Genomic DNA, 13,731 nt, shown 5'->3' on the forward strand with positions numbered 1-13,731 from the left:
TTTACTTTTGCCTCAAATTTAGTCCCTATGAGATAAAAGATCATAAATAGCTCAAATTAGCAAGATCATACTCAGAATAAATACATAATTAATACATAAAAATACGTTATTCTAGAGTGTTATCAAATCCCCCCTACTTAGCCCATGCTTGCCCTCAAGTATGGTTCCTATCTACTGTGAAAGTTAGATTCTGCCATAAAAGAAATACAACTCCAAAGTTTTATAAAAATCAGTCAAAAATGCATATGAAAAATAAAGAGAACCCTAAGCTTGCTTTAAGTAAAACAGAAAAAGTTTTCCAATTCATAGACACAAAAATTAGAATCAACTTGAATTATTTAATGAAAATTAGGTAAATTACCAAACCTACCAAGACACTTTATTTGTTTCCTCCTTTAGTCCCCAAATTATTATTTTTTCTTTTTTTTTTTCTCTTTTTTTTATGCTTTAGGAATATACTGAACCTTTTGACGCGAAAAGAGATGACAGCCAATCACCCCACCCCGGTTACTCAGCCCAGCAAACTCCTAATTTATTATAATTTTTCTTAAGAACACATCAAACCTTTTGACGCGAAGAGAGATGACAGCCAAGCACCCCACCCCGGTTACTCAGCTCAACATGTTCTTAAAAATTAATTCTGGTTATCGGAGTTTTACCTAACACGTCACACAACCTTTTGACCCGAAATAGGATGACAACTCAAGCACCCTACCCCGGTTACTCAGTCAGTCACGTTTTTAAGCGCACTCATAACCACGGAAACATTAAACGACATTTTAATAATAACTTTTTTTTATGAGGACTTTAGAGAAAAAAAATCAATTGTCAAAAATAAGTTTCAGTAATTACCTTAATAGTCACCAACATATTTTAGCATGCAAACATATTAAGTGTCCACTTTGTATTTAAACTTGATCAATTTTACGAAAAGTAAGATAAAGTTAACTTTATGAATCACAATTATTTTTAGTCTAATAAGAATAAATTAGTGGAGATGACATCAATTATGAAAAATTCGTAATTTTCTCAGAAAACAAGAATCGCGCTTGTAGGTCAAACAGTAGGCAATTGTTGGTAAAAATCTTGGGCATGAAAAGAGACAGGAGATTCTAAAAATATAAATATGGACAAAATAAAGCATCAAGCAGCAACACCAGCCAAAAATAATCACAGCAACAGTGACAATAACCAAAATCACAGCAGAAAATGATAGTAATAACGATGAGTACCTCCCCCTACTGAAAGCACATTGTCCTTAATGTGGACGAAAAGAAATAAATAGATAGAAAAGTTTAGAAAAACTCCCCGTGTTGTTACTGTCGATCGCAAATGATGGCAATGAGCTCGGTCAGTTGCTGGCCAAAGGTTTCAAGTCGGGCCTCAATGCGCTCTAAGCGTTGCTCAACGGTTTTTTTTCGTATTTTCGCTCTGTTTTATCTAAGTAAAAGAAGAAAAATTTATTAATATCCAAATAAGTAAAATAAAATAAAATAAAGTAATAAATAAAGTAAAGAAAAAAAAATAATAAAAATAAAAATTGGGTTGCCTCTCAACAAGCGCTTGTTTAACGTCGTTAGCTCGACGCCGTTATTGGTTCTATGGTGGTTCCAAATGGATTTTCTCAACCGTGTGGGCTTGAAAATTCTCATAATACGGCTTCAACTGCTGGCCATTGACTACAAATCGCCTTCTAGATTCTTCACTCTCTATTTCAACTACTCCATGTATGAACACTTTAGTAACAATAAAAGGTCCTTGCGATCGTGATCGAAGCTTACCTGGGAATAACTTTAACACGGATTTATAAAGTAAAACTTTTTGTCCTACCGAAAAATGCTTCTGAGCTATTCTCTTATCGTGAAACAACTTTTTTTTGTCTTTATAAATGTGAGCATTCTCGTAGGCATCATTGAGAATTTCTTCTAACTCTTGGATGTCTAATTTCCTTGCCTGTTCTGCGGGTTCTAACTCCAACTCTGATGCCTGTATAACAGAAGGTAACAATTTAGTATTTGGAGATAATAATTCATTAACAAATTCAATTTCATCAAGTTTAGAATTATCTCCATAAATTGACTCAAAATTCTCTTCCACCAAAGAGTCAATTATGTCAATACGATTTACGCTCAAGATTTCGCTTGGATGGCTAATGGCGTTGTAGACATTAAACTTTACGATCTCTTTATCAAACTCCATCGTGAGAGTTCCACTTCAAACATCAATTTTAGTACTTGCTGTACTAAGGAGCGGTCGACCCAACAAGAGATCTGAAGATCCAGGAGTGCTATCCTCCTCTATTTTGATCACATAAAAATCTGCAGGGAAAATAAGCTCGTTAACTTTTACCAGAACATCCTCAAGGACTTCTTTTGGATGCACAACAGACCTGTCCGCCAATTGAATTATAACACCTGTTTTTGTCAAAAAACCTACGTTAAGTGATTCATAAATAGAATACGACATTACATTTATAGAAGCCCCTAGATCACACATAGCCTTCTTAATTCCCAGATGGCCTATTTTGCATGGTATTGCAAACATGCCCCTATCCTTGCATTTTACCGGCATTTTCCGCTGTAACACTGCAGATGCATTCTCACCAACATTCACCCTTTCATTACCTATTAATTTTCGCTTGTTGGTGCAATGCTCTTTAAGAAATTTGGTATACCGCGGTATTTGTTTGATGGCGTCCAACAGCGAAATATTGATCTCGACATTTCTAAATATTTCAAGAATTTCCTTATCCTCTTTACCTCTTCGACACTGGTTGAATCGTTCTGGAAATGGAGGTTGAATTTTAGGTAATGGAAGCTTCAGTCAGACCTGTTCGTCTTTCTCGGGTTTTTCTTGGGCGATTTCTTGAGCAAGATTCCTGTCAGGAATTGGTTCTAATACCTTTCTGCTTCGCAACGTCACTGTATTTTCATTTTGTCTAGGGTTTGGTTCTGTTTGTGACGGCAGCTTCCCTTGAGAGGTCAATTTCTCGATCGATGTGGTCAACTCTCTGATGGATGCCTCGATTTTCTGTTGGAAATCCTTCATCTTTTTTGGGAAATTAAGATTTTGCTGTTGAAAATCAAGAACATTAGCTGCTAACTTATTGACCATGGTTTCTAGAAAATTACCTGAACCTTGCGACTGTTGCAGAAACCAATTTTGGTATGGCTGGTTGTTTCGTGGATTTGCCCCATAGCTTAAGTTAGGATGGTTCCTCCACCCTGGGTTGTAGGTATTAGCGTAGAGGTCGTACTGCCTTTGTGGCGGCCCAAGGAAATTTCCCACAGCATCTAGATGGGTCGTGGTATCATCATACAAATTGGGACATGCATCAGTTGCATGATCAGGTGTAGTACATATTCTGCATAATCGAAATGTCTTCACTTTTTCTGCAATAAGAGAGTTCTTAATATTAGTAAGTCTATCAACTTTATCCTCTAAGGTTGAATTACTTAGCTGGTGAACCCTTCTAGGGGGGTCAGTATTAGCTCGAAAATGCTGAGAATTTGCAGCCATCGTAGAGATCAAGTCTCTCGCTTGTTGGGGAGTCATGTTGACCAATGCTCTTCCATTAGCAGCGTCTACCATATTCATCTCCATGGGCTTCAAACCTTCGTAAAAGTATTAGAGGAGAGATTGCTCTGTTATACCATGTTGTGGGCAGCTTGCACACAACTTCTTAAACCGCTCCCAATAACAGTAAAGGAACTCAGCTTCTTTTTGCCTTATTCCAACGATTTCTCTTCTTAACTCAGCTGCTCGAGAAGCTAGAAAAATCTTATTTAGAAACAAACGAGATAGATCAGCCCAAGTTGTAATAGATCCATGGGGTAAATAAAATAACCATTCCTTAGCAGAATCTACTAGGGAGAAAGGGAAAGCACGCAATTTAATCTGATCCTCAGTTACCCACTGAGGTTTCATGCTAAGACAAACCATATGAAATTCTTTCAAATGCTTGTGGGGATTTTCATTTTGTAACCCACAAAAAGTTGGCAATAACTGGATTAAACCTGACTTCAACTCAAAATCAGTATCCATAGTAGGATACGTGATGCACAATGGCGGTTGTTCTGTCGGAGCTTCGGCCAGTTAGCGAATGTTTGAGCCATTGGTTGGTGTGCGAGATTCGGGTTTTCGTTAACCCTAGCGTTAAGCACTTCTTCTAGTGAGTCAACTTCTACTTTTTTTCTTTCAAGTGTTCGAGTAGGGTTTTCGTTAACCCTAGACTCAGCTTCGTCGTCGACTTCTATTTCTGGCGGTGGGTTATTTTGAGTTCCAACCACCGCTGACTGCTTTTTCCGTAACTTTGTCTCCTTGCGATTGGCTCTAGCTGTCTTCTCAATTTCTGAATCGAACGCAAGAGTACCTGGAGCAGATCTGGTCATAAGAAACAAAAAACAAGATTAATACGTTGCCAGTCCCCGGCAACGGCGCCAAAATTTGATGTGGTCGTTGAAAGCACCAAAAATATCCTATCCCTAATAAATAATGAAAAAGAATAGTAAAAGGGAAGTAGGGTCAAATCCTCAGGGACTGGACTTGCAAAATATCTTGTTCCGTGAAATCCTAGGCAGAATCTTGCCCAAGAAAACTTACGTGCCTGAAAAAATAAAATAAAAAAAATAACAGAATTAAATGTTTGGATTTAAAAACAAAAAATAAAATAAAAACAAATTTAAGAATATTGAATCGAAAATTAGAAAAATTAAAAATAGAATTGAAAGAAAGGAAATTCTTATGGGAGATTCCAGCCTCTAGTTGTCTCGTTCCGCCTTGGGTTCAATCCTCGGCTTTTAGATGATCCTTCCCAAATCGAATAAGCCAGTTATAGTGGAAGAGGATGCCTACGACCACCAGCTCTAATGACTTAGACTTACGATATGGTGGAACCTGACTCTAGCTAACAATCGCTTCTGCGGGATCGTCTTATGCTAGATCAACGCTTCTCAATGGCGAATCCCACGCCATTTTGTCTCTTGGGCTCGCCAAACTCTGACGCAGTAAGCTAACGAACTGACTGTGCAACCTTCCTAAAACATACAAAGCGGCAGCCTTTGCATACGTTGAAAAGCTTACTTCTTTAGGGATATGGACGGAAGCGTCAACCCCGTAGTGCAGTGAAATGATGAATACTCAGCGAGGAGGCTAAGTACGGATTCTAAGCCTCATGAACCCTTTTGGGGATTTTTGACAACCTTCGGCTAGATGGGTTTAGTGGCTCATGGTTGTGGTAGAAAAGAAAATAAATAAAATAAAAATAAAGATTTTATTGAAAAGAAATATGAAAAGAACAAAAGCCTAGACTTTTGAGGAGAGAGTGTTTACAGAAAAAGATGGGATCCCCTTTTGAGTCACTTCACCCCTATTTATAGTGCTAGGGGAGATAGTCTAATCCTACTTAAATTCCTAAAAGATAAATACATTTAATTGAAGATAAATAAATATAAAATAAAATCCTAAAAATAATCCTTAATAATTATCTCAATATTAATTATCCTAATATAATTAAAATAGACTTTAATAGAATAAAATCTTTTCTTTTTGCATTTCAACCCTTGTGTCCTACATGCTTGCACTTTTGGCACGAACTTTTCCTTGTGTCGGACATTGACCCATTTTATCTCTAAATTCATGCTTTTGGCCATTAATTTTGCTTTTGCCTCAAATTTAGTCTCTATGAGATAAAAGATCATAAATAGCTCAAATTAGCAGGATCATACTCAGAATAAATACATAATTAATACATAAAAATACGTTATTCTAGAGTGTTATCAATAAATCCTCATAAAAATGAGAAATAAAATTTGAAATGATTATCACCTCTAGAATGTTGATATATAACAATTAAGCACTCTCACACAACAATACAACACTTGAAAGAATAAATAACAACTAAAACCACAAATGTGTGCAAGATAAAATAAGAGTAATAATGAGAATTGGTTTGAATTAAACTCATGATCTTTTTGTACTTATTTATTGTATTCATATTAGTGTCCTTGAAAGATATTATACCATCTCATTGAATTATGGACGTTTGGAGATATTGCAGGGAGTTTCTAGCTGTTCGGAGCATTTATTTCGCGCATTTAGTGTAGCCTACAGCTGTATCTCTTGTGATATAAACCCCTTGTCTCAAGACAGGAAGAACAAAACTATGATTGTTGGAGTCTGAGGTCTCGAGACACAATAGGTTTGTCTCGAGACAATTTGCTATATGTCTTGAGACATTTTCTCGGCTGTCTCGAGACAAGGCTCTCCTAAAACAAATCTCAGCTTCGATGTTTTATTGTCTTGAGACAAAAAAAAGACTTTTGTCTCAAGATAAGGTTCCCTTATAGCTTACCTTAGCTTCGGTGTTGGCTGGCTCGAGACAAAATGACTTTTATCTCAAGATAGGGTTTTCTTGAAGCAATTTTAACTTCAATGTTGGTCTGTTTAAAGACAAACATGCATGTGCCTCCAAACAAGGTTGAGAACTTAGAAAAATATGGCTTAGAAATATTTTAAAGGACTTGGGGTTGTCAAAAGCATTTGTAGAAAGTTTAAGTCATTTAAAAATTTTGTTTTTGAGTTTGTAACACTTGAAAATATATTTGAATAATATAATAATTTATGTAAATTTAATAAGGAAATTTATAATTAAGTTTATTATACCAAAATAAATAAAAATCAAACCTAATAATCTATCTTCTTTTTATATAATAAAATTTTTTGAAAAATTTTCTTTGCAAAAGATCAAATGTTATTTTCAAGCTAAGCTTCCTTTTAAAACACTTTATGAAGACATTCTTTTGACCAAACAATGATTTGAATTTCATAAAAGAAATTATTTAGAAAAAAGGCTTTCAAAATCAATAGTTAACAAATCAAAACTTATTAGCAATTTTATTTTCAAAATTTGAAATTATGTTTTGCCATTGCTTTTAAGTAAATTTTGCTATACTCCTTCCCTTTTAGTATATAAAAAGTTAGAACAAAAATGAGGTGAAACATACCAAGAGAGAAACGCTTTGATTTTAGAACAAAAATGAGGTGAAATATACCAAGAGAGAAACGTTTTAAAATCAAATCATTTCGAAGAAAATGCAAAAAAAAAAAGATAAAAAAATCACAACAATAAGAAATGAAAGAGCATGTATGGACACTAGATAATTTAAAGAAGAATCATTCTAAAACATAAATATCCTAAAGGAAATCATTCTTAAAATCCAAACATAAACACCTTAAAAAAATTTACCAACCAAAGAAAATAAAAACATAAACAAGTCCACTATTGCTAAGGGAGCATGCTCATCGCCTTGTGGTTGGTCTTGGCCTCCTTCTTTATGACTGTCACCTTGCGGATTTTGAGCGTGACGTTCAACACCTTTCTTGACCCGCTGACCATTCTCAAACACATAACTGCTATTATAAAGTGTCTCATTGCCAATAGAACTCGTTGTTGGATCTACTGTCTTAAGTGCAGTATATTTGTTTGTAAACTTGTAAATTTTTCGAACATATTGATTTATAAAACAAATTCACTAATTCAATTAATATACTTTGTATGATTGTCCTATTGTGGTTTTTGCATGCTAAGCAAAATAGAAGAAAATGTTACTCATCGGTTGTCTAATGTTTAAACTACTACTAAGTGTTATTACGTGGTCGGATCGTAATACGGAAAGACAACTTATATTAGTAGACAAAGCTAAACATTTCATTATTCTAATTGGAAATGAGCAAACCAATTGAAAGACTAATATGTCGTCTATCACGTCTAATTCATGTCTAATTGGAGAGATATTTTGTTTAGGTAGAGACATAGATTTGACTAACTGGACTGATAGTACATCGGACTGAACCCAAGAACAATAGATCCTAAATTCGTTTGTTGATTTATTCACTTGTAGTGTTCATAGTGTAACATACCTAAATCTTGAGTGGATGACAAACTATATATGCATGATTTGTACACTTTGATGTAGGTAAAAGCTTAAGTTTGAATTGATAAGAAACCGAAAGCTAGTGTTTTGGGTTTACAGCTTCTGCAGTATGCAACGTCATTCACAACAGTGGAATTCATAGCTCAACACAGTAAATGATATCCTCTCATTGGCATTACATGATTGATGAAAAGTAAACGTGGCCATGGGTCGTTCATCTTTGTGATGAATGATTTGGTTACTATTTGATAGTAATTGACTTTTCATGAGATAAAATAGGATAGTATTAAGAGAATGAATATTATCCCAAAGAGATTAAGGATATCCTATGAGGGTAACACACTTATTACAAGGTCATTGGACAAGCACTGATTGAGTTGCTTTCGTAATGGTATGCCTTGGAGAGAGCTCACAGTGGAATGACTTCATGATTAAATGAGTTTATAATTAATAGGCGAAGAGCTGAAACCTAATTATAATCATTTGAGCGTTAATTTCATATGTCCAATCGGTCATTCTACTAGCTCATTGAAACTAGAAATGATTTACTTGTTGAATCAAATGAACAAAAATGAATAGAAATTGTGAAAATGGATAAATGAGAAATCATTTGGAAATGATTATGATTTTCTCCAAAATTAAGATGATAATGAGAAATGGAATCATTTGGAAATTAATGTGGTTTTCTCCAAAATGAAAATGACCAAAAAAAATGAATTTATGTTTTTCAAATTAAATGAAGTTCGAAAATGCAAATAAATCATTTGATCATAGTGAATCATTGAATACGAACAATTAAATATATTTTTTCATAGATTCTTTTACAATAAAGTCGTCATGATTTTAACGGAATGAGAATTGGGTTGAGAAAATTATTTAATTGAAAATATATTGAGAAGTTTATTTTGGGAAATCGAAAAACAAATATTGGTTGGATCGAATTATTGTACCTACCTTGGATTTGGTAGGGAAATCAAGGGATCGAGAGTATATTTATGGGAAGATGACACTTCAAATGGTTTTTCTATCTGCTTAATGTTCTTGTTTTTCTTTCTAATCTCAACATTCTCTTCTTTTTATTTTTATTTTTGTTAAGATTAGTTTGGGATCTCGTTTAATGAGTATATGATTCTGCCTTCTGGTAAGTCTTACAACTTTGCACATTACGACTATAAAAGGGAAGAGTGTTACAAGAAGACCTTGCATGAGGGTCGCTTGTAGTTAAAATGTTATTAAAGTGTTTGTAATGAGGATTTTAATGGAAATCTTATGATCGTTTAAGTAGTTGCTATTGTCGGATCAGGAAGGACTATCGAAGCAGAAGCTCTGGGCCGAGGTAAAGGTGAGTCTCTAAACCCAACTCATGCATGTCATGTAATTATGTGTATATGTGTTTGTAAGAGGAATATACAAATATGTAAATTAAGTGAACAATGCGCGACATGATATGACATTGTGTGATATAAGATATTGCTGGAGTATGTGTGTAGTCATTACCTAATACTTTCCTGTTATATGATTCAATACCTGACAATTCAAGGTTATGTAAAAAAGTGAGAAATATATTTGTTTGTGTTGCTTCCAGTAGGGTAGGTATATTGCTCACTGAACAGGTAGGTCACTGTGAAAATAAAGATTTATTGTGTAGCCTACGGCATGAAAGCTATAATACTAACTGGACTGACAGATCACGAAATAAATCTGTGGAAAGTCTATGGCCATGACATCGTATGATAATATGCCAAGAGGGCATGCAGGTACAAAACCATGTGGGAGAAACCCCATGGCATCCATTGAGATGGTCCGTTGAGACAGTAAACACGGATTTCATGGAAAGTATTTGTGGCGAATCCTCTAGAAAGCCTTTGTGATGAATTATCTGGGAAATTCATAGAGTGAATTCTATAATGATCAAGTGGTGAGATGCTAGTCTGCCTCGAGTAAGATCTGGGTAAGCCAGTGAGGCATTTTCTAATAAAATTCTCAACAAGAGTAACCAACTGATGAATCTACTTTTAGTGATCTGCTATGACAAGAACCTTATGTATTGAAATATGGGGTAGTGTAAGTGCTTGCCAAACTTCGAATTTCTTAGGTCCTGTATTGAAGTTATCTAGGATTCTATTACTTGAATTAAAACCATGTATTCTTTTAAGTATGTCTATTTGAACTGATTTGAAGATACAATGTAACTGGTGTTTTGATAATTACTGGGCTCTGTAAAGGAATCCGTCAAGAGTAGTATTCGTTGAGTATCGTTTTGGGAATCGCATCTAACTACAAATTGCAAAGAGATTGTGCAATGGGATTTGAAGTATGGTGTAAAGTTTGAGACCCACCAGTCAGGTGAGAAAAGTATAAGATGATTAAGTGCAGAGATTGACGTATGATTATTTGCCAATCAAGTACCAGAAGGTATTCGCCTAAGTCTAAGAGGGGGTCTAAACCCTTGAGTCGAGAAATTTTACATCATTGAAAGGTAATAATGAGTGAGACCCATTAAGTTCCTTTGAACTTATATGCGTCTTTTGGTATACAGGTCTGAAAATTGAACCAGTGTGTCAGGAAGGACCAAGCCAGAGTTATGACATGGTGGTAGACTGAGGGTAATATTATGCATACAAGGGGACGTTTATATAAATATGTTTTTCAAATGAAAAATAGTAATATATGCTACAAATGTGTCTATTTTATCAAAGATGTAAGGTTTTATTTTACCTTTGAAAGTTTGTGACAAACGATAAATGTTATAATCAAACTTATTGTCCTAAAAAGGATTTTAAATAAATTAAAAGTACATACAGTATGACTTATGTAAATTGTAAAAAAAATTTAAGTCTGTAGGTATTGTGACATATTATATTTGGATCCGGTTAATCGGGTCGAGTATAGGGTGTTACAGGGGTGAATTGGTGTATAAAGATTAAAGCAAAGATGAAAAATAATAGAGACTCAAGAATTTATAATGGTTTGGCCCCAATTGTCTACCTCCACTACCGTAGCTTACCACAACTAAAATTTTCTCAAATTCACTAGATTTGGACCTTTCAAGGACAATGTTTAACCTTTACAATTTTTATCTTTTCAAAAAGCAAGATAAGGTTACTTCTTTGTAAGATTTTCTACCCAAAACCTTAAGTAAATCTTCACAAAAATGAGAAATAAAGTTTGAAAGGATTATCACCTCTAGAAGGTTGATATATAACAATTAAGCACTCTCTCACAACAATAAAACACATGAAAGAATGAATAACAGCTAAACCCAAAAGTGTGTACAAGAGAAAATAAGAATAATAATGAGAAATTATTGGAATTAAGCTCTTGATCCTTGTGTACTTGTTTTTTGTCTTCATATGAGTGTCCTTGAATGATATTTATAAGCTCTCATTGAATTATGGGCGTTTAGAGCTGTTGGAGAAAGTTTCTAGCGGTTAGGAGTGTTTATTTCGCGTATTTAAAGTAGTCTGCAGCAGTATGTCTCGAGACATAAACCTCTTGTCTCGAGACAATAAGAATAAAAATATGATCGTTGGAGCTTGAGGTCTCAAGAGACAATAGGCTTGTCTCAAGACAATATGCTATGTGTCTCGAGACAATTGCTCGATTTTCTCGAGACAAGGCTCCTTTATAGTTTACCTTACTTTTTTCATGATATAGGGTTCCTTTGAAGCAATTTTAGCTTCAATGTTGGTTTGTCTCGAGAGAGACATGCTTGTGTTTCAAGACAAAACTGAGAACTTAGAAAATGTGGCTTAGAAACATTTTAAAAGACTTGGGGGTTTTCAAAAAATTTTGTAGAATGTTTAAGTCATTTAGAAACTTTTTTTTTTAAAGTTTGTAACACTTAAAAATATATCTAAATAAGATTGAAATAATTTATGCAAATTTTATCAAGAGAATTTTTAAATAAATTTGTTATATTAAAATAATTTAAAATAAAAAATTATATATATAATTAATAGAAAAATTAGTTAATGTTTAATTTAATAAAATATATAAAAGCACTTTGATTTTAATGGAAGTAAAAATAATTAATACTTTATTTGGATAAAAATATTGAATAATTTAAAATTTATCAACAATAAGTTATTTTATCAATTTAAAAATAAAAATATTCATATTTAATTTAATAAAATAATAAATTAAGGAAATTTATTTTAATAAGGACTTGAACATTAATTATAAAATATTTTATTAATATTTTAATAAATTAAGGAATTTTACTTTAATAAGGATTCTAATGTTAATGGTAAAATATTTTATTAATACATTATTTTAATTAAAAAGAATTATTTAAAAAATTCAATGGTAAATATTTGTAGTTTTTACATACTAAAGGTAAAGATATATGTTGTAAAAACTATATGTTTCTTTTTTTCGGTTTTTTACGATACTCTTTAGACACACTTTTCCAATTCAAACTTTTTCTAAATCAAGCATTTTGCAAACAATAATGCTAAGCTAATACTACAGGATAATTTAGAATTGCTTTTGAAAGATATTATAAAAAATACTTTTGATAAATTTAGTTTAAGATTTTGTATTTAGTATTATTTTCAAATGTTGTTTGAAAAATTAAAATATTTATTTTAGACATTATAATATAATGTAAAAATAAGTTAATTTAAAATGATATTTAATTTTGTTAATACTATGATATATAATATATTGATTTTAAATACTTTAAGAAATTAATATAAATTATTTTTAAAATTTTAATTTGAATATTTAAATCATGTTTTGGATAATAAAATCACATATAAATATAACTCGTGTAAAGTAAAAAAAATCATAAGGGATTAATTAATTGAGTTAAATAGAAAATATTAGTCATTATTAGTACCATGATGTCATTATTATTATATTAAGAAATGTTCAACATAGATTATAATACAAATTTAATAAAATATTTTATGGTAACTCATTATTAATATTATGATATATAAAATATATGTTTTAATACTTTTAAGAAATTAATATAAATTATTTGTAAAACTTAATTCCAATATATAAATCAAAATTATAATTTATATAAATTAAGTGCAAATTTATAAGTTGATTACTTCTCAAGACAACTTTTGACCCATAAGTAATATTAAACAGTCAGCTTTTCAAGTCAAACCAACTTTTCAAATAAACTCTTCAAGCAAACTAAAAAGTTGAAAGTTCTGGCTTTTTAAAAAGCTACTTTTAAGTGTCAAATTATAAAATTGCTCCCCATTTTTATAAATTATATTCATGATTTATGTATTCAAATTGAAATTAAAAATAAATTATATTAATTACTTAAAATATTTAGAAATTATATTTTATATATTATAATACTAACCATAGATTACCATGCTTTTTATATATATATTTTATTATAGCCTAAGTTGAATATTTATTAATACTAAAATAATATTAACATAATTTTGTGGTAATAATAATACATGAGAAAGAAAAATACTTGCCATTTGAGTCAATTATCTTATGAAAATTTTAATTTTTAACAGTTATATTTATAAGTGATTTTAATATCTAAAATATGATTTATACATTAAAATTAAAATTTACAGGTTAATCGTGTTTAAAATTAATCTTTCATATATGAATAAAAATACCATTTAAATTCTATACAATATCAAGTTTAAAAAGATTACGTTTCAAATAACTTTTTTGACCACTAAACCATCCCTAAATCAAATAGTCCATGGATAGTAGAGAGAAAATTTATCATCGGTTTCCGTAGGCCATTATTTGGCAAATGGCTCGCCAAAGATGAAACTCAGTTTCTACGACAACTTGCCAAGGCTAT

General features: G+C 32.1%; 1 protein-coding gene across 1 annotated transcript; it reads right to left on the reverse strand.

The window, feature by feature from the left end:
- Positions 1-1,909: 1,909 nt before the first annotated feature.
- Positions 1,910-3,603, reverse strand: LOC105775423 (uncharacterized). Its single transcript, XM_012597940.2, has 4 exons — positions 2,830-3,603; positions 2,543-2,769; positions 2,235-2,389; positions 1,910-1,986 (listed from the first exon to the last, which is right to left on the reverse strand). The coding sequence occupies exons 1-4, from the start codon at positions 3,601-3,603 to the stop codon at positions 1,910-1,912; spliced, it is 1,233 nt and encodes a 410-aa protein (XP_012453394.2).
- Positions 3,604-13,731: the final 10,128 nt, after the last annotated feature.

The sequence above is a fragment of the Gossypium raimondii genome, chromosome 10, assembly GCF_025698545.1.
Source record: "Gossypium raimondii isolate GPD5lz chromosome 10, ASM2569854v1, whole genome shotgun sequence".
NCBI lineage: Eukaryota > Viridiplantae > Streptophyta > Magnoliopsida > Malvales > Malvaceae > Gossypium > Gossypium raimondii.

Excerpts from the sequence above, each read along its gene's own strand:
- LOC105775423 (XM_012597940.2), bottom strand. The coding sequence starts at position 3,603 with ATGGAGATGAATATGGTAGACGCTGCTAATGGAAGAGCATTGGTCAAC. Across the intron at positions 2,770-2,829 it reads AACCCGAGAAAGACGAACAG|TGTCGAAGAGGTAAAGAGGA; the intron begins GTCTGACTGAAG and ends CGATTCAACCAG. Across the intron at positions 1,987-2,234 it reads ACCGCTCCTTAGTACAGCAA|GCATCAGAGTTGGAGTTAGA; the intron begins GTACTAAAATTG and ends TCTGTTATACAG.